The sequence below is a fragment of the Equus quagga genome, unplaced genomic scaffold (assembly GCF_021613505.1).
Source record: "Equus quagga isolate Etosha38 unplaced genomic scaffold, UCLA_HA_Equagga_1.0 203_RagTag, whole genome shotgun sequence".
Classification (NCBI taxonomy): domain Eukaryota; kingdom Metazoa; phylum Chordata; class Mammalia; order Perissodactyla; family Equidae; genus Equus; species Equus quagga.
Genome location: NW_025798627.1, coordinates 183,080 through 209,540, shown reverse-complemented (window position 1 = coordinate 209,540; position 26,461 = coordinate 183,080). Strand labels below are relative to the sequence as shown.

Genomic DNA, 26,461 nt, shown 5'->3' with positions numbered 1-26,461 from the left:
GACTTTTCAGTTGAGGCCATGTTTCCAAGCCTGGATTTTCAGTTGTCAAGGTCCATACACCGGACTTTTTCTGTGAGTTCAGAGGTGCTCAGACTCTATAGGGATGTACTCAGGCTAACAGAGTTTTAATACGGATGATGGATCAAAAGAAAGCTGACGTCTTTATCATTAGGGCATTTCTTTCTTTCTAAGGACCAGAACGTCCTCTTTCTAATATCAAGGGCTCACAGACTTCTCTTGTCCTCCACACCCACCGTCTGATCCCTGTGCTGCCCCCACGTTCTTTCTGGAATATGTATCTGGCCGTTTCACTCCTTGCCTGTGACCCTTTAGGGACACCTTGCTATGCTCAGGATAAAGTTGAGGTTCCATTACCTGAGTCACAGGCCTCTCTCTCTCTCTCTCTCTCGATTCCTCTTTTTTCCTCTCTTTATTCGGTTCTAGGGGTACTGAACACCCCAGTCAGGCCTGAATCTCTTGCATCTGGGCTTTGGTGTATGTGGGTCCCTCTGCTGAGACCATCTTCTTCCCCTTTCTTCCCCCGTTCATGTGGCTAATTCAGGGCCCAGCTTAGATCTCACATCCGTCTGGAAGCTTTCCTTGACCTCTTGATCTTGGTGCTTTGCTACCCCACTCCCCAAGTCCAAGTGTTCTAGTATAACCTTGTACTTCCCCTATAATAGCTGGTGTCCACTTGTGTCCTGTCTGCTTGTCTGGTAGCCCTCACCAGAATCAAAGTTCTCTGAGGCCAGGGTCCATGGTTCATTCACTACTCCTCTACCTAGTACTTGGCACTAGTCTGCGTATATAGGAAGTGCTCAGTGAAATTTTCTTGATTGAGTAGAGAATGGAAGACATACGTTCAAGTCCTCGCCCTGCCACTTTCTAGTTGTGTGACTTTTGACAAGTTCCTTATATGCTAGGGCCTCAGTTTCCTCATTTATAAAGAAAAAAATTTCATTGCAATGGTATAAAATTCTTTTCAAACGTGAACATACTGGGGTTCTAATGTGACTCATTAGCCATCCAGAAACCATAAATCAACAATCACATGTTGTAAATGATAAGTTGGGAGCATTGCCATGGACTTCATTTCTAGAATGGGTTGATTATTCACTCCATCCACTTATATCCATTAATAGTCAACAGATTTTATACCTGTTCTTATGTTGATAGTTCTGTCCTTGACCCAAGGGTTTATTTTCTGCAGGATGCTCTCTTCATTTACATTGATTGGCACATCCAAAAGGAGAGTTTTAAGCCTGAGAAAATAATAAATTCTGTTTATGTCTATTTTTTGTTCTTATGTCCATCTGTTTTTACTTAGAGGGAGTTAATGAAATCTTTTGCTGTACCAAGAATTTCCATCGAAGGTAATTAAATAAACTATTAGATTAGAACAGCAGTATCAAATTAAAGAATCTGCAAATTTTGCTCATTATCCATGACTTGAATCGGTAATAGATGTAATTCCATATATTAAATATAGACTCTTTGATATGAAAATAAAAGGAAAAAAGAGAACTACTAACATGCTAGCAGTAAAAGAGTGACTTTCCAGTGTAAGCCGTTACCGTAGCTCACATGTAGTGTCCACAAGGTTGACTCCCTGGGTGGGAATCCATCTCAAGCTTCAAGGTTGCATTTGAGCTTGTGCATTTTGGAGGTTGCTTCCTTCTGCATTTCTAAGGCTATTACCATAGGAATCAGAATCTTACCATGTCTCAGCTACTCCTTGCTAGTAAATTAAACAGCTTTAGATATTTCATTAATGCATCACATGTAGTAATCTGAAGTAGTAATTTACTAAGAGTTTCTATATATGCAATTAATTTTTCCCAAAATTTGCTCTATATTTCTTGGTAATTGTGACTAATTCAAGACTTGATAATAGAAATTTTTTCAAAACTTACTCCTTAACCTTACTGCAAAGTTTTGGTCCATATTATTGAAATGGTACACCTGATGGGATAAAACATCAGTATTCTAAGTAAACTCACTACAAATGATTTTTACTCTCTGTTCTTAGTTGAAACTTTTCTTGCCCAATGCAGAATTTCTTTTATCTTTGGACAAACCTGTATTTGGCCCAGCTTGTAGGCTACTTAGCATCAGGGGGATTCCCTTCTAAATCCATTACTTTCATGTATTGTTGCTGATTTAGCAATCCATAATGATCTCTGACCTCCTGACTCAGCAAAGCCCACTTCCAGGTCAGGTGGCCATGACCTCGTGTGGACAGAGCCATCTGTTAGCAGCATGTCAGGAAGACACCAAAGATGATTGGGTTTGTTGTTTCTCTGCTGAGCGACTGGTTACTGTGAACTCAAGTCACAGCCAATGAAAAGGATTTGGTGACTCAAATACTTGGTACAGAAACCTTGAGGAAAATCTATACTTTTCAAGCAAATAAGAGTAAATCTTTATTTCGTATGGCAAATAAATTGTGGTGGTTTATTTGGGGGAGAGCTTTTGCATTTGATTATAGATTACTTAAATTACTTTGCAAAAAGTAGATTAAACAATTTAAGAAAGTAGTGTTCATATTTACATGTCCTAGTCTTGAAAATGAATTCCAATTTTGATGCTACATATGGGGTATATGGACATAAAAATTAAAGTTCAGATCCTAAAAGTTTCTGGTCATGTTGATGATTAACTGAATAATATTATAAATTTGGCTATATTCTTTTAAAATGTTAATTATTTCCATCATTAGGATCAATGATATTTAATGGTGGGTGGTAAGGGATGTAGTTTATAAACAATGTAGTACATTGTCTCATAGCTCTGATTTTTTAAATTACTGTACTTAATTTGATATTTCAAATAGCCTTGTAGGAAAATAAGAAAGTTTTCATTGTCAAAGATTGAGAAACCTGTTTTAACTAATCTGCAATTAAAAAAAAGGTTGGTCAATGGCAGAACTTTTGACAGAGAAGAAACAGAAGGAAAATGAGTTGTTCCCAAGGAGCAGGAATCCAGACGTTCTAGGGGAGGCAGAAGTGTGGGTATCCAAAAACCCAAGAGAGGACACACACTTGGGGAAGTTAGAAGCAGGAAGAAAAGAATACAGTGCCCAGAACAGCTCCTTAGCTTTTGTGATACCCAAGGAGCAAATGATGGATATAGCCAGATATGCGCTACAGACTTCAGGAGGGAAATTTCAAATATTCAGAGAAGAAGTAGATGTGATTCTATAGCCTGAGACTCTAAAAGAGAATATGACTAAAGAAATGAGAAACCCAACCCTTAAGTTCAGATTAGGGCTCTTTCTGTGTGCTCCCAAAGCTCTTCAAACCTCCTTTCTCAGATCCAGTGTTGTGCTGGATCTCGTTGCCTTTGTACTCATCTCTATTGTGAAACTTTAAGCTTCAAAGGGCAGGGCCACAACCGTCATGTTTATCTTTGTATCCCAGCAAATAGGACAGTACTTGCACAAAGCTGATTCCCAATAAATTATACACACACACACACACAATTCATTATATATATAATGAATTAAGCAATAAACAATAATGAAATTCTGATAATATAATCATGAACATTTTTCCAAATTATCAAAGATAATGCACGCACACACACGTTCCAAGTCTAATGGTCCACAATTTTTTGAATGCTTAGAATTAGAGGTTTGAAAGTTCTAAAAAATGAGCAAGAGAGATGGTTGTGGCTACAAGGGGCATGCTCAAATTAACTCAAAATATAAAAGACTGCTTAAAAAAGAATGCAAGGAGAGGCAAATAACCAAGAACAAATACCAAAGAGAAAGAGAATACCATTAGAATAGTGTCAGGAAGCCTAGAGTTCAGAGTGAGCTGAAGTATGTAAAAAATTCTAAAATCGACAAAAGAGACTTAAAGGGCTGGCAAACAACAACCCTACAGAAAATGCAGGTGCCAGAACAAGACTTAAAAAACTGGGATAATTTGCTTGTGATATCGAGTGTTGTACCCATTTTTGATAATGACATAGTTTAATTTTGTCAAGAGTGGAATACTATGTCATATTTCTTATTGTAGAATTTTGTTTTACTTTTGGAGGAAAAAAACAAGAAAGGGATAGGACCTCTGATGAGAAAAACAAAGGACTATTCGTTTCTTCTCGCTCTTGCCTTTTAATCAGGGATCGTGATTTCCCACTGGGAAGGGGAACAAGACGTGAATGAAGGGAATTGAGGCCCCAGCAGCAGCATCCCAGATCCTTAGCCCTTCACCATGCTTTGGGTCCCCTGGCCCAGGTTGTATCCAGAGGCCTGAGAACCCGCCCACCTATGATTCTCCCCCTCCATCCAGCCATCTTGGGGGGATATCAGCAAATGGAGAAACCCCAAAAAGCCTGGAAATTAACAGAAAGAGAAAACATAAAATCCCAGCAAAATTCTAAAATTGATCTGCAACTTTGAGAACACTCAGAAAAGAAAGTGGTAATCATTAGGTACCAAGAAGAAGTCAAGTGGGACTAAATGATTTTTCTGTTCAGTAGAGTAACTGGGATGCAGGATGAAGAAAATGTGGTAGATAGAGTGTGTGCGAATTTCTTTAAGGCAGTTTTCACTATGTCTCAAGATTTCATTGTGGATAAAATGGAGAAATATAGTTAAGTGGATTCACAACTAGGTTTGTATAACCAAACCCAAAGCGTACGAAAGAATGAGTGATCTCTAGACATCTACCTGTTGTGTTCTAAATTTCTCTTCATCAGTGACTTGAATGATGCTGGATCTGATGAAAATAATAGAAATAACAGACATCTATTGAATTCTTATGTATCAAACACTGTTCTGTTACTCTCCAGGTATTAGTTTATTTAATCCTTACAACAATCCTATGCACTCGATACTTTTATCTCCACCTTATAAATGAGTAAACTACAACACAGAAAGGTTAAGTAACTTCCTCAAGTTCACACAGTTCTTAGGTGGCAGAGCTGAGATAAAAGCCCAGACTGTTTACTCAATGGATAAGTTACATAAATGATATCTGTCAATTTGTGAATGACCAAAGTTAAATGTAGTGGAAACTAAAGTGGAAAGTTATAGATTTGGTATCCAAAAGATCTCTAATAGACGAGAAATTGGCCGAATTAATATGACAAAATTAATTTGATCCAATATAAGCTCATGCACTTAAATTCCCAAAAAAATCAACTGCTGTTAAAGATTGGGGAAATGAGGCTTACTAGTGGATCAAATGAGGACAACTGGGGTTTCATTCAATATACTCTCATTGTGACTAACGTATAATGTGATGTGATGGTCAACAAAATGCAGTCTTAGGCTGCAATAAGAAAAGAATAAAGCCATAGAATGAATATATGTACTTCTATGTTCATGTAGATATAGCTACCCATAAATCAGAGTGCGAAGACTCAGCGCTGTGTCACGTGAGGAATGAGTGCACTCTCCAAAATAAGGTTCTGAAGGCCTGACAATACAAAATGTCTTATCCACAGAATAATTTGGGGCTCTAGGAAGTGCTCTCCGACTTTAACATCCTGTGATCCTGTGAATGATTCTGTACTAGAATGGCAAAAGCATGCTGAAGACAAATTTGAGAGTTTTGGAAGAGTGGTCAGATTTGTGGAGCATCTGCAGGCAGAGCTAGGAGCGTTGCATGGAAAGTTACAGGAAGGTGGTTTTATCCAAGAATTTACTCACAATTAGTCTTGTGCAGAAGAAGCTATATTAGGAGGCATGGAATCTTCCTCATGGAATTGGTTTGAGCAGAGGCCGGATGGCCACTTAATGAGGATGTTGGAGAGGAAATTCCTTTATAGGGTCGGGGAGATAGGAGACCTCTGACTCCCTTGTGACTCCCAGATTCCAGAAGAATAGGCAGTTACTAGAGCTCTCTCTGTGAAACAGCCAGTGAGGGATGGACGTTGACTTGAGTGTTGAAGCTGCGCCGGCTTGCAGGACTGTGGGTAGGTTGAGACCCAGAGATACTTTCTATGGGAGTTAGATTGAGTTATGAACCAAATCAAACACAAAAATCTGACTTAGACAGAAGCTATCTGTGTGTGCCTTCCTGGTGAGAGTTTCTTTAGATTTTGCTTCAGTGGTAAGCCACAAATTGTTTTCCAGCAAAGCCGTATATTTGGAAGCATTTCTGAACCTGCCTGCTGTCAGGCTCTTTCCATGACCATCTCAGAATCCCAGGCACGAAAAACCCAGAGGAAATAATTCACTTCTGGGAGCATGCCTAGTAAGCATGAGTTAGACCCAACTTGGTTTCACTTTTCATTTCAAGCTATCAGACAATGTGTAACTAAGGCAGAATGAGACCCCTCTAGAGGCCTCAAGAGAAACTTAGAGTAAAGATGAAGGGAAAATTACAGAACTATGTTGTCTCCACTTCTGGAATCCTGGAGTTACAAAGGACCTTGAGGTCCTCCATCTTCCTGAACTCTAAGTGAATCCCCTCGCCAGAATCCCACTAAGTGGTCATCCAGCCTCTGCTTGAACAAATTCTGTGGCGGGAGACTCATTACCTGATGAGACAACTTCTCCTGCCGTTTAAAGACACCAGATGTAACCAGAAGAAAGGACAGGGAACAGGAGGAGATAGCAAGTAAAGGAAAAGGGTGAGCAAGAGTATGGAAAATGGTTTGGGAAAGTGTATTCCTGAGAAATGGAGAGCAAAACTGAAAACATTGAGAAAACATTGTTTTTCTTCCCATCGATCATTTTCATTCCCAGTTGACTTTTTTCCCAAGCCAGCTTTATATTTCTGATTCTAATTCTTGTAAATACTAAGACTTCTCAATTGGAATGAACCCACTAAATAATTTTTTGAATGGGTCCCTTTACTTGCAGTGAACCAGAGCAGCGGCAGCAGACAGGTGGAATAAGCACAAGCTTAGAGTCAGCCTCAGAGGTTTGAGTGCCAGCCTTGCTGTCTGGGGCCTTGGCCTTTCACTTCGATATGCCTTGTTCCCTCATCTGTAAAATGGAGATGACAGTACCTACCCTGCAGGGGCACTGTGAGGACTCAGTGAAAGGGCCATCAGGAGAGGACAGTCACCCAGCGTGGGGTCCCAGGGGTCTGTTTTGTTCTCTGTTGTATCCCCAGCACCGGGCCAGTGCTGACACAGAGGAAGTGCCCAGAAGGGTTTGCTAAGTGGATCCTGAATGAGTGAATGAATGAATGAATGTGCTCGGTGTCTGACGGCTCTTGTTAAAGGCATGGCAGCATCCTCAGACATGAGAAGTCTTTGTAAAGCAAGAGGCTGATTGCTCAGAGGTTTGCAGAGGGAGAATCCTATGTGAGAGCTAAATTTGCTTTTTCCCATCATGCTGCATGGCTTCAGGATTTTTTTAAAAACTAGACTAAACCTGTGACCCTTGTGTGGTCCTTCCTCAGTCCTTACCCCACGTTTTCCATGAGGCGTCTAGAGTGGGCTCATTCTGTCTAGTCAGATGTGGTTTGAATGCTTGAAATGAAAAATGAAACCAAGTTAAATCTGGCTGGTAGCCTTTCGGAAATAGATTTTTTTAAAAGTCAATTAATTTTCAGACATTTTCCCTCATTAATACTTGCTCATATTTTTAAAAGAAGTGTTTAGTAAAACAAAGAAGAGCGTCTTTTCAATGTCTGGTTATCTCTTTCAAGACTGAGTTTGGTAAATTACATAATATTAGCTGCTGGTCATCTCCCAGGATGTAAAACCGGGTAGAAATAAAACCAAATGAAATCTGTAATATAGTTGATGAGTTGCTTCCCTACAGCTAAGTGAAACTCAGCGATGTAGCTTTTGTTTTGGAGCCTTTAATATTGGTCAGATTAAAGGGTATGTTTTTGCAAAACCAAAAGGACAAAGGATCAAGTTGCATCAAGTTGAATGGTTAAAAAAAGAAGATCCGGTTTTCAATTCAGCATTTCAAGAATAACAGAGAAAATAGGGGCTAGTTTCAGAACCTTGTGACCAAAACTACCAGTGGGCTGGGGTGGAGAATGGGGGGGAGGGGGATGAGAAGGAACCTCTCCCATTTGCTAAAAGGAAAACGAAACAAGGATGTTATCTCTTTGCTGCGTTACGAACAGGACAAGCGTATAATTGAAACCACACCATTTAACACCTTTTCACACACTGCCTTCTGCTGTCTTCTAACTGCTCACTGCCTGCTAATTTTATCTCCCTTTAGGAGCCAATCTTAAAATTAAACTGCATTACAATTAGCTACTCACATTGCATCTAGCCAAGACACGCGGTGAACCCCCAATAAATACTCGTTGATTGACTTCTGGGCCCTACACAGATAGGTTTTCTTTCTGGCCTCACGTGATTTGCTTTTTTCTGCCAGAGAGGTTTCCGTTTTGCTCTTCCTCTTACTTGAAATGCCATTCCCCTCATTGCTGGGACAGGTTTAAAGCAGCGCAAAAGAGCGCCTCTTCTCAGAAGCCCTCTCTGATTAAATCCACCTAACTAAAGCCATCTCATCCCTCTGGAAGCCCCTTTCATAATGATTTGCTTAAGATTCTGTTATTTGCATTCTTCTTTCTCTTGGCTCTGACACCCCCGGTGCCCCACAAAATACGCCCCTCAATAGCAAGCATTGGGTCTCATTTCCCTGGGGACACACGTGTGGCTGCCCCTCCACAGGCCATGTCCCGTCCATGGGAGCACACTCAAAGGACGTGTTCTGCAGCTGGATAATGAAATTTTTAGCATGAGTGGAAAATCAGACCACCTTGATTGCTTGTCGCTATCAGTCTGCCAAGAACGGGTATAAATGAAATCAAGGGTGCGAGGGAGAGATCTTTCTCATCAAACAAGTGATCAAACGTAATACATTTATACCTCAAAATTGCTTTAAGGTAGATTGGATGACTAACAGAAAGTCTTCTGAAAGGAAATAATATATGATAGTTTATTTATTTGAGAGGCCTGTACAATATTTGAACCACCGTACAAAAACCAGTTTTGATTCATTCAATCTGTAGAAAAGTGATTTGGAAGAGATTAAGCTCCATATTGCCAGGGCTCACAGAACATCATGAGCATTTGGTACTTTCGAGCTTCCCCCAATGTGAGTTGAGCCATAGGGCAGGCTGGAGCCCAGTGCAAAGCAGAGAGGACATGGCGTCTGCCCTCAGGTCTTTTACGCTGTAAACGAAAGGAGGAAGAAGGCGGCCATGAGAAGTCACAGGAGCCCATAGTGTGCATATGGGTGTCTGCAGCCATGAAAACCCCTATCTATGGATAGAGTTACAGGGGAATATAATGGTGAGGTTAGTGGTTAAATGTGTTCAGCATTGGGTGGAAACCAGTTATTTTTTCATACTCGACAGAAAAGTTAACCTTTCAGTCTTTCTCTTTCGGACAGAGTGTAGGCTTTGATGGAGAGGAACTCGAGAGCTGGTCTAGTGACCTGGTTATCCTGAATACAAGGCTCTGCACTGTGCAGAAATAAAACAGGTAGAAGCTGTGGGCAAGTTACCTGGTTAAAGATGTGGGGTGCAGGGTCCAAGATGGGAGAGGTGGAGGGCAGCCATGCTCATGATTAGACCCTGACTCTGAGAGTGACTGACAAACCTCAGGGTTGGAGATGTGGCTGGGAGGACGCTGGGGAGTGGACTGGAGGGTGGGTACGTGGCTAGAGCAGTATTTGACAATGCTGGTTTCAGCGGTGGCATTTAAAGCGAAGACCCGGTGCTAGATGTTGAAAACTGGGAATAAATACTTAAAGACTCATTGCAACCAAGAAAGGAAAAATGAAATGCGAAGACCTTTATTCTTTTTCCACATGTCAAAGGCCTTCTACTAGGTACTTTGGAAAAGAGAAAGGAGAAACGGAATTTATCAGAGACAGGCTTTTTAAAGGGAAGGAGTTCTTTTTGTAATTCAGTAAATCTATTACTGACTTGTATATTTAAAGTACTTTAAGAGTATTTATTAATTTTCCTATCACAGCTTATTTCAGGTGACAAATTTCTATTTTTTATTACAGTTAGAAATGGGAAGCAAATTAGCTAAAATAATAAATATGACCTCTAGTATTTTGAGCATATCATAAAATTGTCAAAATGAGTTTTTATTATCTGTGATTGCATTAGAATAAACTCAGGGGTATTAAAATCATATTAATTCCCTGTTTTATCCATCTTGATACAATTACCTGAAATCAGGATGTGTGAAAGGAGATTTATTATTTTTTAGGTTGTTCTCTAATTAGCTCCAGGACTTACTTGAACTTTGCTCTTCCTAAGTTATAACTCTTTATTGTCCTCTAAGGACAATACCTTAGCTGTGAATTTGGTCACTAGAACACTGACTACATCTGGCAGCCACAAGGCAGGAAACTGTGGCCTGGCTTGGTTTCTGAGCCGTTCTATGGGGAAGAGGTGTTATAGTTTGGGATTTACTTTTGTTTGTGCTGAAGTTTTAAGAACACGGAAAACAGCTGAGCCTGTGGACAGACAGAGGGCAGAGAGTTTACACCCCTCCTAACAGTGCCGCATCCGGCCTTAGCCGTGGCTGCCCTCCGTGCTCTCCAGAGTTGCCCTGGTCCTCCCATCAGGTGGCAGTGGCAGTGGCAGTGGGGAGGGAAGGGTGTGGCCATATGAGGGCAGTTTGTGGTCAGAAGGTTGGGTTTCAAGGTCCAGCTCCATCCCTGGCCAGGTGCAGGGTTATAACCTCTTACAGCACAGTTTCTCACCTGCAAAATGAGGACAATGGGAAAGCAACATGTGGGCTATGGAGGAATCTAGAGCGGTGACTCATCTATTTATATTTATTTTATAGCACTTACTGTGTGCCGAGTGCTGTTTTAATCGCTTTGCAAATATGAACTCACTTCATCCCGGTTGCACCCCGTGAGGGAGTTACTATTATTATCCTTCTTCCACTGGTGAGGATTGGAGGCATGGAGAGGTCAAGTAACTCGCTCAACTCCTGAAACTGGGAAGAGGCGGAGTGGGGATTGAAACTTGGTAAACTGTAATTACTTGTTTTCTATCATAAGAAGATAAGGAAAAATCTGAATTCCGGAAGATAGGCAGTATTTCCTCTTTGCGATCACTTAAAGGCCCAAGACACTGTGGTTGGTGACAGAGGCACCTTGGTCAATGCCTCAGCCCCAGGGCCGCCACGGGGGCCTCCTGGCTGACTTTGCTGTGGGTGGTTAGTGCAATGGGCTCTGATGGTGGGGACCAAGAGAGACCTGGCCCTAAACAGAAACAGTGCCTTTTGAAGAACACGTTGAACTTAGTTTTGAAACAAAAATCAAACCAGCAAACAGAGGTAACATATATAGGGCTTGCCTGTCGGTAGAACAGGCCTGACAGATAAGAAAGCCTGTCCACTCCGGCCCCCTGTGGTTATGCCCAGCCCCATACCCCTCACACCAGCTTTCCACTGGCAAAGACTGAGCGTTCATGTGAGAACGTCATTCCTTTGGTTGAGAACTTGACCCCTGACAAAATGTATATACTGCTGGCTATGGTAGTACATTATTCACGTAGCACTAAATTAGCTGAGATGTTCCATCTAGAACCAGGAACAGGTTTCAGAAGGGGGAGGGAGAAATCGAGCCCAGGGCGCAGGGCAGGGTGGGGAATGTTTGCGAATTCATTGATCTACCCGTGCTCGTGTCACCGGAAGATCAGAAGCCCTTCCCCGATGACCACGCTCAGGGACTGGCCTTTGGAATCATGACCTCAGTCCCAGCCTGTACTGCCCCTTAGTGTCTGCGGTAGTCCATATAAAGTTTGCAAGTTCAGTCCTACAGCTGTGCTTTCCTCGAGATAAGAAGGATAAAGGACTGGACATTCCCTCACAGGAGCCTGAAGGCCAAAGCCCTGGGCAGGTCTCCAGAAAGGGAGCAAGTAGTTTCTCTGAAGGTGAGTCCCTCCAAGCCTCAGGCAGCCGAAGCCACAGGCCTGCGGCGCGTTACCCAGCCACACCCAGGATCCTGCCACCTACCCAGGGTTTCTGCCTCCATCTGCGTCACTTCTGAACTGACTTACTGGTCATAGTGAAAGCTAGTTGATAACGGGGGCCAGCTGGGGAACAGGACTTACCTGCCCGGTGAGAAAGCCAGCAGGTCGGGCGCCCGGAGCCCTGATGCGGAGCCCCAGGAAACCTTCCCAAGTGAGTGGAGGCCGATTTTGTTGGAAAGCCTTAGGAGGAGCCGTAATGGGTGGGGGAAGAGGCGGAGGGGGCCGGCTGCCTGTGGGTTCTCTCCTGCTGGGTGTGGAGGCCCTGCCTCGTCCCTAGGGTTTCTCTCAGCCTGGAAGGCAGTATGCAGCTGGTCCCCTTTTCATTCACCCAGTGCCAGGGCCATTTCAAGGAAGCAGGAAGAGCCTGACTTTCTCTGCCACTTTGAGAAAATCATTAAATATTTGCCAGGAGAGTTCTGACTCCATGAACTAGGAATAGTGTGAGTCTCTTGGAACAGAGGTTTGTGAAACTAGAATATGCTCTGAAGGAGTTTGGCCTCCTTTCGCAGGTGTTGATTCCACGTCAGATGACCCGCTTCCCCAGAGCTGGCTGTGACGGATAGCTTCAGGTGCCAGGTTTAGATAGGCGTTCTCTTGGCCAGTCCAGCGTTATATTATGGAGCCACAATGCATATTTTCTTTGGAGATGAATATGCAACGTTTTCCTTAAAACGATGCTATAAAAGGTTTTTTAAAAGCATACAACCCCCACCCCTACCCACACCCCACCCCCTCTGACAGCGAGCCTGCCTTAAGCCCCCCGCTGTGCCCCTCTGGGCGCGAGACTTGGCAGCTGGGCAGGTCACAGCCCCAGGCTTGCTCTGCTCAGAAGCTTGAGCTGCGTCCATTCCAACTCTGATTTCCTGAGTCCATACTCAGATTCCCCTCCCCTCCTTGTGTGGCTCTTTTCTGCGTTTTTGTGTACATACCTGTCTCTATCCAGCTCTATAAGCTTCTCTGGGGGCAAGAGCTCTGGAACCGGGAGGTCCAAGTTCAGATCTCAGCTCAGCCACTTAACCAGCAGTGTGACTTGAGTAAGAGCTTACCTCTCAATGCTTCCGTTTCTTTTTGTGTAGAATGAGGCTGCTCCATAGGGCTATAATGAGAATGAAATGAGTTAATTCCTGGAAAATGCTTAGGGCAGTGCTGGGTATACAGTGAGAGTTCACTGTGTGTATTTTGTAGCTATTGCCAGCCTTCCCTACAGAGCCTGGTGGCACACTGTAGGCGTTTAACAAAAGTTTGTCAGATAATAAGAAGAAACAGTGCCCTTTCTGCAGGAGTGCCCGAGGCTAGTTGAAGAGCTGGGGGAAAAGAAGGAAGGGGGAAGCACATGATTTCGCTTGCAACATTTGGCTGTTGGTGGGAAGGTGCTTGGCGCTCAGGGGTGTGAAGAACTGTGCTTGGTCTTTCGTCTGAACCCCTCTGGGATTTGGGATTTGCTCAGCCAGCAGTCGGGGGATGGGGACAAGCCAGTGTGATCTGCAGGGAGAGCCTGTCAGCCTGCCTGGAGAGGGCCAAATTCATGCTTCTGAACCTCCCAACACGGGCCACCTCGCCTTTCCCGAGGCATCTCTGAGGATGGGCCTTTTTTAAAGACTTGAGCTGACATCATCGTATCTTAAAAGAACAGAGCATAATTGAATTGCTGATACAAGTGGGTACTTGCGCCAGGCCTGGGTCACCCACATCGCTATGGAAACACGTGTTTGCTTGAAAGCCCAGCGAGCAGAAGCAGAGCCTTCCAGGAGCCAGCGTTGGGTCACCTTTAGAAAAAGGCATTTATTTATATTCTCAAGCCGTCAGAGACCTATGAAATGAAATAATTTCAAATTAAATAGGAAAATCGGGCCATAGATGAATGCTAATGGAGCCTGCCGTGCTCCCTCCCGCTGCGCTCGCAGTGTTGGAGATCCGCTGTGTTTGGTCTAGGCGTCCTTCACTCTTTTGCTCCCATTTGCATTCTGCTGCCGTGGGGAGGTGGTTTGGCACTTTATGCAAAAATGGTTAATCTTCATTCATACGCATTTGCTGGTACTAAAATGGAAAATTCAAAGCGGGGCCTGCCCGAAAGTGTGCATTGTGCTCTTCTCTGCTGTCTGTGTGTGTGCAGCGTACACAGGGGCGCACAATCCGGATCACTCTGCTTCCTCCAGGAGCACTCGGGCCCTTCAGTGAAGACGCTCTCCCACACAGGTCCCAAACTGGCCTCAGCACCTCGCGCCCTCGCCGTGCTCCAGCGATGTTCTGAGCGATCGGCAACCTTTATCTGCCGCTGGAAGCAGTCTTTTCAAATCAGCATTGACTGCTAATGACCTGTTTAAATAAAACATTCCATTTTCTTTCTTCCCCCCACAAAGAACTTGGTAGGCGGCGACATTTCTAAACCAAAGGCTAACCTTGCTTTTCAAAAGAGGCAGATCCAAGGCTTTTAAATGTGAAACTTTTTTCTGACATTTGCCCTTAAAATGGTTTTCAGTGAATTTGTTCTAACAGTGGATTTAGCACATTGAAGTGTGTCTGAATAAAAATTGCAGCCTTGAGATTTTTTTTCCTTCCAAATTAAACAAAAAAGCCTAGGTAAGTGTCTTCCGATGAAATTCCTATTTCGGTCACCATTCTCTGTTTCATGGTTTATGAGTCCGCGTTCCTAATAATTAAAGCAACTTTCCTCTGAGTAGCCTGGCACCTCACAAGAACTTAGATTAAACTGTGGCAATTAATCCACAGAAGAAGGAGCCAAAGCACAGGGAGTGTAAGAGACCTCAGGAACTGCAAGACCAGATAAGGAGCTGTAAAGGATCGAGGATGGAAAAAAGATAAACTGAGGCATATTAAAAATTTCCAGAGTTTGAGGAAAAATCAGTTGGAATCAGGCAGCATCCAATCTAGCGGATAGAAAGGAGCTCCGAGGAGCTGTACAAATGAAAGACTTTACAGGCAGAAGGCAGCGGGAACAAGGAAGTTGTACTGGCAAACAAGCGGGTTGGTTATTGCAAGCTTACTTTCCGCTAGGGGATGGCAGGGGTCTGGCAGGCAGACGACTGGGCTAGAGCTGAGCCGGGGATCCTGACTGGCTGTTGAAGATCCCATTTCCAGGAGAGCCAAGACTGTAATTAAGTCTTGGTTTGGTGGTGTGGGGCTTAGCATATGTGACTTCATTTTGGGCCTATCGTCTTGTTTTTAACAAGGGACAAGGAGGAGGGCACAAAACAGAAGAGAGAGAAGATTAGGCAATGGGAAAGTGAAGCAACAGAAAGCCCACATGAAGTGAAATTGAGACCGTCTCCGTTTTACAAGCAGCACTGTTTCGCTCTTCAGCTGGCACACACGTACCCCTGACTGGGCCTAGGGGACCGGACAGTTAGTCCTTGACCAGCTCGAAGGTGATCTTTACAGAGAAGTAGCCTAGTACATCAGAGACAGCACCAATGCCTTTTATTTTTTTTAAGGTGAGTTTTCAGCTTTCTGCTACCTTGGCTGCCAGGTGCTCCTGTCCCTCCCAGGGTTCTTTGAGTCTTGTGATACCTGAGAGCTGCAAAGGACATGGAGTCACAAACTCTGAAGGGTGGAGACTGTGCCATTTCAAAATGAGACTGCAGGAGTTCAGAACATGCTACCCGACACATGGCACATTGATCACTGTGAGCGCGGGTGCCTGAGAACAGCAGACACAGGGAGATCTTGCTCTCAACTCCCCTCCGCTGCCTAAAGGCAGAGCCTCCGAAAGCAGCTCCCTCGTCATCGCTCCCTCCCCGGGAGTCTCATCAACAGGGAAGAGTGCTGACTGGTCACAGGATGGGAGACTCCCTGTTGACACACAGCCAGGCACGCTTTGTCACAAACTGTCATTCCTGTCTTTTCTTCTCAGGGCTTGTTCGTCTTTCCTAAAAGGTATTCACTCTCCTCTAAGGGCCTGCATCCTCTCTCCTTTCCCTATTAAGATGGTATTTAGTCCTGAATGCTAAGCCGCCTCGGGAGTCTCTCACTGTTCGCTGGGCCTCCCCCATGTGGACCTGAGGTGTGTGTGTTAATAAACTTCCGTTTGGTTTTCTCTTTTAACCTGTCTTTTATTACAGGCCCTCACCTAAGACTTTAGAAGGGTAGAGGGAAGATTATTTTTCCTCCCCTACAACTTCAACCTCTTATTCTACAGCTGGAGACCTGAGGCCCTCAAGCTGTACGGTGACAATCTAGAGTCTTTACCCAGATGTTCCCTCAGGGTTAGTGGTGCCCCTTGTAGACAGATGGGCAGTCTCTCCTGCTTCCCTATCAAGAGTTGCCTGTTCTCTTTCCCCTTCTCTCAGGGCATCACTCTTCTGCTAAGGGCCAGCTGGTGGCAGTAGAGAATGAAATAAATGTATCTGTTTTTTGCACCTTCTTCCGGAGGTAGTAGCATACCTCAGCTGAGTGAGAATGCAGGTGTCCCGCAAGAAGTGCCCGCAGGTGAGGCGTGGGTCCGGGAAGCCGCGGGTGCTCCGTTTAGACTGAGAGGCTGCACTGCTTCCTCGCATTGCATCGCGTGCTGACTGCCCACCCGCAGCACCCACCCTGGTGCCTCCTCCCTGGGGCAGACAGGAGAAGTCTCAGGAGCCACGAGGTCACACTCTGGGCAAACTGCACCCGAGTCAGATTCCCAAAGAAGCAGCAGTTCAGCAGTAGGCCCTGGAGTGCCAGGGAGCCCCTGGGCAGCCTCACGGAGCCAAGGAAACCGCCTGCTGGCCGAGGGCCTGCTACAGGCAGCTTTGCTCCTCTGCACTGAGGTAGGAAGCCACAGGAACACAGCCTGCTCTTTCTAACTGGCGCATCCCCGCTCACTCCTGCCCGTGTAGTGGTTTTGCTCTGCAGTCATGTGCCCTGCATGTGTACAGGCCTGTGTCACTGCCTGCCTGGGTTCTTACTGGAGTTCGTGGAAGGTGAGCCCATGACTGTTGAAGGCAGTTTTGAGGTGCTGTAAGCCATGGCTGTGGGCTCCAGAGTCAGACTGCCGGGGTTTGAGTCCTGGCCCTGCTACTTACTGCATCTGTGCCTCAGCTTTCACATCTGCAAGATGGGAATACTCATCATTGCCACTTTACGGTGAGGCTCAAATGAAAACGTGTGTGCCAAGCACTTAGCAGAGTACCTGGCACATTCTAAGTGCCCCCTGAGAGTGCTAATTATTCATAATAATATGTTGGTGAAAAGACCATTCCTGAGCAATGTGATGTGTAGGAAACTGGTCCCCCATTTTTCTATCTAGGCTTCTATGAGAATCTACTTGTTGTGTGTAGTGACTGGGACCGAGGAAGAGGCCCTTTCTTGATATTCCCAGGATGGAGACTCTGGCGTCGTGGCTCTCAGAGTTTAGTCTGTGTGCATCTGAATGCCTGGGAAGGTAGTAAAACACTGATTGCTGGCTCCACCCACAGAGCTCCTGGTCCAGCCTGTCTGGGGAGGGCAGCGAGGGTGCATTTCTAACAAGCTCCCGGGAAAGCAGATGCTGCTCACCCAGGACTCGTGCTGTAAGAACCACTGCTCTAGGACAGCGCTTTCCAACTCAAGTATCGTCTAAGCCACATGGGCAATTTTAAATTTTTTACTAGTCAGATTAAAAAGTAAAAAGAAATGGGTGGAATTAGTTTTTTTTTTTTGCATTCTTTTTTTTTTATTGAGTTATTGATAGGTTACAATCTTGTGAAATTTCAGTTGTACATTAATGTTTGTCAGTCGTGTTGTAGGTGCACCACTCACCTTTTGTGCCCACCCCCTACCCCACCTTTCCCCTGGTATCCACTAAACTGTTCTTAGTCCATAATTTTAAATTCCTCATATGAGTGGAGTCATACACAGATTATCTTTCTCTCGCTGGTGTATTTCACTTAACAGAATTCTCTCAAGGTCCATCCATGTTATTGCAAATGGAATAATTTTGTTCTGTTTTGCAGCTGAGTAGTATTCCATTGTATATATGTACCACATCTTCTTTATCCATTCGTCTGTTGATGGGCACTTAGGTTGCTTCCACGTCTTGGCTATTGTAAACAGTGCTGCAATAAACATTGGGGTGCAGAGGACTTTTGGGATTGCTGACTTCAGGCTCTTTGGATAAATACCCAGTAGTGGGATGGCTGGATCGTATGGTAGTTCTATTTTTAGTTTTTTGAGGAATCTCCATACTGTTTTCCATAGTGGCTGCACCAGTTTGCATTCCCACCAGCAGTGTATGAGGGTTCCTTTTTCTCCGCAACCTCTCCAACATTTGTTGCTATTAGTTTTAGATATTTTTGTCATTCTGACGGGTGTAAGGTGATATCTTAGTGTAGTTTTGATTTGCATTTCCCTGATGATCAGCAATGACGAGCATCTTTTCATGTGCCTATTGGCCATCACTATATCTTCTTTGGAGAAATGTCTGTTCATGTCTCCAGCCCAAGAAATGGGTGGAATTAATTTTAATGTTATATTTTATTTAACCCGATGTGTCAAATATTATGCTTTCAACACATAATTGATATAAAAAATATTGAAAGTTTACTTTCCTTTTTCATACTAAGTCTTTGAAATTCAAGGAATATTTTACACGCCCAGCACATTCCAATTCAGATTTGGCTTTGCGTGAAAAATGACCTGGGGAGTTGTTTTTTTCAGGCCTCAACTCCCCCGTACCAACTGGCGTTGGGGCCCAGAAATCTCTGCTTCTAAAAGCTTCGCAGTTGATTCTGATGATCAGCCGGATAGGCAGGTTGATCCCAGCCTCTACAACTCGCTCATTTTCCCTCGCTGCACCTTCTTCTCAGGACGCTTTGCACTTATTTATCCCCTTCAGCTACTTTATGGTCATTTATGAAATGCTCTTATTAATACTCCCAGTTATGCAGTATGATTTTTATGTTTTTTAATAAATCATAGGAGAACTTTGCATAAATGACCTTGAAAAATTTGTTAAAATCAGTACTTTAAAATTTTTCTTATATATTTCCTCTGGTTCCCTAAATCCAATTCAAGAAAAGTGGTACAATATCTGAGAACGGGAAAGTGAATCTAAGAGCAGTAATGGGTTTCAGAGAAACGAAAGTGAAACTTTATTACTGCTTACACAATAAAACAAGGGAAAACGGAGATGGGGAAGCCAGAAGGTCCTTTGGCGTTTCATTACATTGTGTTAACTTTTTACGTTTTATATGATTGCACAGGAAATATATATATTTTTTAAACTCAGTTTGGTAGTTGATCAGATTGTCATATATATTAAACTTCACTGAATTGTATTAGAAATGCTGAAGCAAACATATTTGCCAGATTGTACTATTCAGTTTTATTTTTCATAAAGGATATTTATCTTTGTTATAAACTAATAGATCTTCTGACTGGCATTAATGCATATTAAGTAAGATCTTTGCATAATGAATAGTTCAGTTTGATATAACTTTGCACATGAAGTGATTGCCAGGAACCATATTTGTGGTTTATTAATTTTACACTGGAGAAGTATATAGATGATGTATTGGTGATAAATGATGAAATTCTTTTCTTTGGGATTGATATCTTTTGCTAATAATTTTTTGACTATGGAATATATATATCTAGAATGAAGTGAGAGATTAATCTGTTATTTCATAAGTAAAATTTGTCAACAATTTTCTTGATCTTTATTTTTCTCTAGGATATATATAAAACTTAGGTGATATCTATGTATGTTTGTAATGTTATTACTGAAAGCTAAAGTACAATTTTAAGGGAAAAAATTTCAAACACTACCTAAGCTATTGAAATGTTGTGTCAGGCGCCGGCCCAGTGGCGTGGAGGTTGGGTTCACGCGCTTTGCTTTGGCAGCCCGGAGTTTGAGGGTTTGGATCCTGGGTGCAGACCTATACACTGCTCATCAAGCTGTGCTATGGTGGTGTCCCATATGCAGCGTAGAGGAGGATTGGCACGGATGTTGGCTCAGGGCCAGTATTCCTCACCAATAAGTAAATAAATAAAGACAAATGTGAAAAAAAAAAAAGAAATGTTGTGTCAACCTCAGGACTTGTATTTCTGGTTATCTTAATTTTCTATTGGTTATTCCATATGCATGGAACACCCATCCGTGAATTTGAATAGGTAGGCCTCAGTAATTGGTCAGTTCCAAGAACAGTTTTAAGTGATAATAGGAATTAGAAACCAAGTCTTTCCCAAGAAGTCAGAGATCCCTGTACTTTGTGGATCTAAAGCCCTGGTGATCAGGCCGTGTTAGGATAGGCAGCAGCCGTGTCCAGCAGTGATACACCACCAGGTGTGGTGACCAAGTGTGATGTGAGGGAAATAGGAGGTCTGTGGTCTCCAAACACCTGTCACTCAGTCACAGCATTAGAGGTTCTCAGGTTAACCCAGATGGCTGCAGCAGTGAGGGCTGGGGTTTCACGCTGCTGAAATCTGGGCCTGTCATTTGGGAGGAGGTGACAATATGTCTCCTGGAGGAAAAGTTTCTTAACTATCTAAGTTAAACAGTGAAGATTCAGATTAAGTTGATCTGACTGTCTGGATATAGTTCATAGCAGAAAAATCCCAAAAGAATAGGAGCACAGCACAGTTTCATTTTCACAGGGGAGAGGGAGTCAGCTCAGGAAAGGGAACGACCACGTGACACCATGATGGTGCGATGTGCTTCAGAGTATTCTGGAGGGAATAGTGCCAGACTGGGTGCAGGCACTCAGCGAGGACCTGCGGGTGCACTGAGGAACACCCTCTCCTGTTCCACAGTTCCCTAGCGTCGTCCTTATCAGGAGAACCCAGTTTGACCATCTAGCCACTTCAACTCTTACTTCTTTAAGGCAAACCAAATTTACTTTCTGTGCAGGTTCAAATCCTTCATCTAGTTTCCATAACTGGAGCTGGAGCCAATTTCCCAATCTTTCTGTTATCCACCAGCCAGCAGAAAGCTTGGATGTGGAGAGGGCATTGGAACCTGCCTGGAAGGCAGAACCTGTAGAGACAGCCCTCCACATAGGAAACACAGAATATAAGAGAGTAAAGCGGGCAAAGAGCAGCTCTCTACAAGTATTGCTATCTTATCTTCCCACCTGAGAAACCTGTAATAGCCCCATTCTGCCTTCATAGCCAGCATTTTCCTTCCACAAAAAAATAATGTTGTAATCAATCTTACTGGCATCACTACCGAAGAAGAGTGTTCTTTGATTAGACTCTGAGGTCAAAGAGAAAAGGAATCTCCATGAATTTTGTCCTATGATGATAGCTCACCATGCAGGGCTGCCACTTCTTCAGATCTTAGAAGTCTTCTCTGCTCAGCGGGATTGCTCCCTGATTCCTCTGTGGATTGTAATACTCCAGCTTCAGAAATGCTGCACCCCAAATCCTAGACATCAAAGCAAAACAAAAACAAACAAACTTTTCCTATCAGATTCCACTCATCTATAATGGAAAGATTAGATGTGTCCAGAAGATTTAGCCATTCTAGTCTAATGGGAGGAATTGTGGCTCAAAGATCTGTCCTAACAAAGAGCACCAAATCTACCTGGTTCCTTCTGTCCTTCTTAGTTCCGTAGGTGGAACCTGTATGTCCCTCCCCCACATCCTTGTTCTCTCTCACACACGCATACATATACTATCACACACAGAAAAATCCATGTACAGACAGTGTATCTTCATATAATGCCGAAACTTCCATTTGAATAAGAAGATCAACCATCCAGATGTCTTCAAATATGGTTTTAGACCATCTTACAGGCATTGTGATGACTGATCAAAGGTTTCACTCTTCATCTGTGGCTTTAAACAGAAATGCCTGATTATGTGTCCTTCTATCTCACAAAGCATCTCTATTCACTGTTACAGATATGTAATCAGGAAATAATCCTGTTGTCTTTTCCTACTAACTCTCAAAAGTAGGAATAAATGAGAATGAGATTCAGGTATTATTTGCCAGGTAGTATTATTTACTTTCTCCCATCTGCCAGGTCAGAGGATATGGAATTTACCATTTGGAAGAGTTATTTAAATGGGAGATGTCTTCAGTGGGAGGGGCACTCTTTGCAGAGCACATGGAGAGGAGCTGTCTTAGTGATGCGGGCTCGAGGAGTCGAAAGAAAGATTTCTTGGACTCTCAAGGTCTGGCAGTAGTGCTCTTTTATTCAGAGAATAGTATGGAATAGCATGGGGACAGGACCCATGGTTAGTAAGAGCTGCAGGCATGGGGACAGGACCCATGGGCAGTGAAGGGCTGCAATGTGTTGAGGGTTAGGGCTAAATTTATAAGGCATGGGCACATGACTTATTTTTACTGGACAAAGAAAAGATGATGTAAAAAGTCATTGAATGGTTTCAGTGCAGATGGGGTCTGGTTACTGTGTGGTTGTATAACTTTAGATGTGAATCTGGTCACATAGATTGGCATGTAGGCCAGGATGCCCTGGGCTTCTCTCCCTGGGGCAGCCCTAATCCATGCCATAAAATCCATTGGGTCATATAGATCGGCACGTAGGCCAGGACACCTTGGATTTCTCTACCTGGGGCAGCCTTGATCCATATCATTAGTGGGGATCCAGTATGCAGAATCTCTCCTGCTAATGTGCCGAAATGCTTGGGTCAGTGGCTGTATCATTTGGAAACTTATAAAAATAAACTCTTACTGTTTCTAATATTTGATAATGTGTAGTATTTATGTGGATTCTTGTTTGAGTGTTAATAGAGTTAAGATTACACATTGCCATGCTTTCATCCTAAAATCAGCGAAAGGTAATGGATCTGAATTTATGACCTAGGTTTAAAAGAAAATCCTGGGGAGAAATCAGAGAAGTGTTGGAAGTTATCGTTAAAATGCATCAACTCTAGATACACTCTTTGTAGCAAAAGTCAAAAAGAATGTAAGAAAGAGTTTCAGTGGTTCTTGATTGACAAAAAGTGTTAAACATGCAAATACATCATACATTGATATCTTGGCCAATCTAGATGCTATTTCAATCTGTTCACCCATTTTTGTCATTTATGCTCTATTTCAAAACGAGATTTAAACTGTTAAAGACTTAAGATCTATCTTCCATAATAATGGTGAAAGATTGAAACCAGATGAGAAGAAAGAAAACACCACAGCTTGGTGTTAAGAATACAGATTTCAGAATGGGCCACCTCACGAGGAAGATTGGACATTAAAGCCAGAAGACCTAAAGAATTTAGGGAAACAGAGAAGGCTTACGGGCAGCTTTAAGGGTCCATTTGAAACTGGAGATGATGAATTCATGGCCAGTAAAAATAAGGCGAAAGTGTATAGGCATAGATCCAGAAGGATGTTCACGATGTGTTGGTGAGTGAGAACGCAAGTGTGAAAACCGTTATATATAGTGTTTCTGATGTTTAAATCTGGAACTATTTCTCCTCTTCCTGGAGTGCCTGGTGCGGTTACATCCATGCAGGAAATACTCAGCAAACGTTTGTTATGTTAAGTAGAGGCTGGTGAAAGCTGTGGGACAGTAAGGATTGTGTGGACAAGGCTTAGTTAAAGTAGGTACACTTTGCCTCCACTCACTGTTTTGGACCACCTTTCTTTTACATAGAGAGAAGAAACACCATTTGGTGCATATGCATCTGTCTTTGCCATTTTTCATGTCAATATAGTATGCATAAAAGATTTTACATTGTCTTCTAGAGTTATCATAACATGCTTTTTGAACATACCTAAGACAAGTGCTTAGCTTGAAAGTATTTTTACATTTTAAAATGGTATTTATGATTATGGCTGAATGAAGTTGTTTACTGTGTTGGAAGAGAGCATAAAAATAAGACATTGAGAAATCAATTTTAAAACTTTAAAGTTAATCTGTTTTTCCCTTCTTTATAGGGCCTATTCCACTAGAAGCAAGATGGCTGAACTCAATCCTCATGTAAATGTCAAGGAAAAGGTAAGATAAAGCTATATGTTGGCTTGCAAAAACTCCAAACTGGATAATGTAGTCTCTGGCTAGTAGAAACTCGATTACAATGGAAGAAAGGAGAAGTGGTTTTGAGGGACCCATAGTAAGTTTGACACCCTAGAAAATCATTTCATAGAAAGAATCATAAGTAGCATCCACTGAGTGTGTGTTAAGCATATTACATTCACTTTCTCATTTACTCTTGACCATAACCCCATGAAATTAATACTATTATTATTCTCGTTTTACAGAGGAGGGAATGGAGACACAGGGAAGTTAAGTAATTTGCCTAAATTCAGAGCTAGTAAGCAACGGAGCTGAGATTCGAACCCAGGAGTGCCATTGCACAGTTTGTACTCCTTACCTCCGTGCTGGGTTTCATCTGAGAGTTAGGGTACTGTGCTGTGTCTCCAGAAATGGCCTCATACAGAGATAGCCAAAGCCTCACCGAGGGGTCCTGCTGAGTAGCCTTCAAGGTCTCTTTCAACATGGAGAGTGCATGACTGCAAATCCCCCTCCTCATTTGCTGGAGGCTGATTACACTTCAGAGCCTTTCCACGTCTTGTCCTTCTCTGGCAAGGTTCCTCCACTTGGGGTCGGTCCCTCACTCCACGTATGCTGCCTGCACTGTTAGCTCTTAAAGATCATAAACCATAGATCACGCGAGACCATGGAGGTATTTGTCCAACCCCTTCATCTGCGCCCAGTGAGCCAAGGCCCTAGGGGAGAGCTGTCCCTGCTGGTTCAGCGGAGTGGGAGAGCCCAGCCTGCCACTCTCCCCACCTCCTCAGGGCCACCTCCTGCCTCCACTGCACGGCAGCTACTGAGGGCAGCCCTTCATCTCTCATCTCTTTGTATCCCCACCGTAACTAAAATACACAGTGAAGTAACATTTGTGGAGTCCTTACTATTTTTCTTTCATCTAGCAAAGATGTATTGGACCCCTACCTTGTGCCAAACACTGTTCTCCGTAGTGGGGATACGGCACTGAACGTGTAGTTGGGGTTCCTGATCCCATGAGACCTGCTTTTCAGGGCAGGGAAATGGAGAGTGAATCCAAGAACGTAAATGAACAGAGTCATTTCAGACAGTGATAACTACCATGGGGAAATAACAGCAGGGTAGCAGGGAGCGATGGCTACTGTGGATAGGGGCAGCCCTCTCGGAGGAGGTGATATTAGAGCTGAGATAAAGACAATGGGAAAGAAACACCTTGCAAAGATCTGAGGGCAGAGCATTCCAGATAGAAAAGCAAAAGCAGATGCCCAAGGTGACTAGGTTGAAGGTGTTTGAAGAACAGGTGGTTGGTATGGTGGTTGGTGTGGCCAGAGCATGGTGGGCACGAGGGATGGCCATGGGAGATGAGGTCAGAGAGCACGGCTCTTCACCTGTGTTCCTGGACCTCCAAGGGATCCATGGGTAGAATCTAGGGTTCCACAAACTTGGATGGGAAAAAACATTTTCATCTTCACTAACTTCTAAATGAAACTTAGCATTTCCTTCAATCATGAATGTAAGGAAAGGAAAAAACAACCCAGTGTAGCAGGAGTCCCTGTGACTGTCACAACTAGAAATCACGATATCTTCATATCCTGTTATGTTTGTTACAGATAGCCTGAGTATGGTTCATTCATCGCTACTTAAAATTACTGTGGTTCTAGAACCTGCCGCTATACTGCGTTATTTGATGCTGGTAGAGAAGCACATATATTACTGTGGCGCAAATTTGTTTTTTCATTAATATTTTAACTTTATTTCAATATAAGTGGTTTCCTTTGTAATTATGTGTTTTATTTCATATTTTCAAATATTATTTAAATAATAAATAATTTTAAAATATTATTCTGAGAAGGACCCCATAGGCCTCACCAGGCTGCCAAAGGGGGTCTGTGCCCTGTGTCAATGAAAATAATCCATAACCAATCTATAGATGAAAATTTGGGTGAGTTTATTCTCAGCTAAAATGTGAGAACCATGGCCCAGGGCCTGAAGGAAGGAAGGGCACCAAAGAAGTGGGGTGTACAGAGTGGTTATATACTCCCGAAGAGTATGTTTCACATATGATTGAAATGTCCCTTTTACAATAGTCACAGGACTGCTCTGTTGGCACAGCAATTGATGGACACAGCAGGTAGGTCTGCTGTCTTGGTGGACACAGCAGGGTGGCAGGTCTGTTGTCTCGTGCTGGGCGGTCACAGGTGAGCTGGGTGGTCAAAGGTTAGTGCAGCAATCAGTTCCTAGCCTAGAAATGATGCTTATCTTTAAGGAAATGCCAATGTGGGGGGGAAGTTGCACCTTTATCTTAAGGGCCTTTGTTCTTGCCATAGTAAATGTTTGAAGCAGATATACAATGCATGCTCAATGGCCACGTCAGGCCCTTTGGAAAAAACAAAGTCAGGCTGAATTAGGTTTACACCAAATGGCTTCTCTAATATATCCTATTGTTTGCCATTTCTGTTTGTCACCTGAAAGGTTTAGAAGCTGAGATGGGAGCCCTGTAGGACTTCTTCAAAGGGCAGGAGTAAGCTGTTGAAAGGTTGAAGCAGTAGCATGACTTGGTGTGGTATTTTCTTAAAAGCTCACCCTGCTTCTGTCAGCTACTGTGCTACATATTTTATAAATCTTCATATT

The 26,461-nt window shown here is 43.2% G+C and overlaps 1 protein-coding gene and 1 long non-coding RNA gene across 10 annotated transcripts in view; one reads left to right on the top strand and one right to left on the bottom strand.

The window, feature by feature from the left end:
- Positions 1-26,461, top strand: part of LOC124233484 (SPATS2-like protein) — a 165,566-nt gene that overhangs the window by 55,170 nt on the left and 83,935 nt on the right. For 7 of the 9 annotated variants that reach the window (XM_046650612.1, XM_046650607.1, XM_046650611.1 and 4 more), the window contains one exon: positions 23,758-23,818. In XM_046650612.1, coding sequence (XP_046506568.1) covers positions 23,780-23,818 — 39 coding nt within the window. In that variant the 5' untranslated portion in view covers positions 23,758-23,779. Of the gene's footprint in view, positions 1-12,057; positions 12,094-15,373; positions 15,395-23,757; positions 23,819-26,461 lie in introns of those variants that run through there. The other 2 variants (XM_046650608.1, XM_046650609.1) reach the window with 2 other exon arrangements.
- Positions 10,570-12,206, bottom strand: LOC124233486 (uncharacterized). The gene is made up of 3 exons (XR_006887073.1): positions 12,024-12,206; positions 10,754-10,902; positions 10,570-10,660 (listed from the first exon to the last, which is right to left on the bottom strand). It is a non-coding gene; the product is annotated as an uncharacterized LOC124233486 (long non-coding RNA).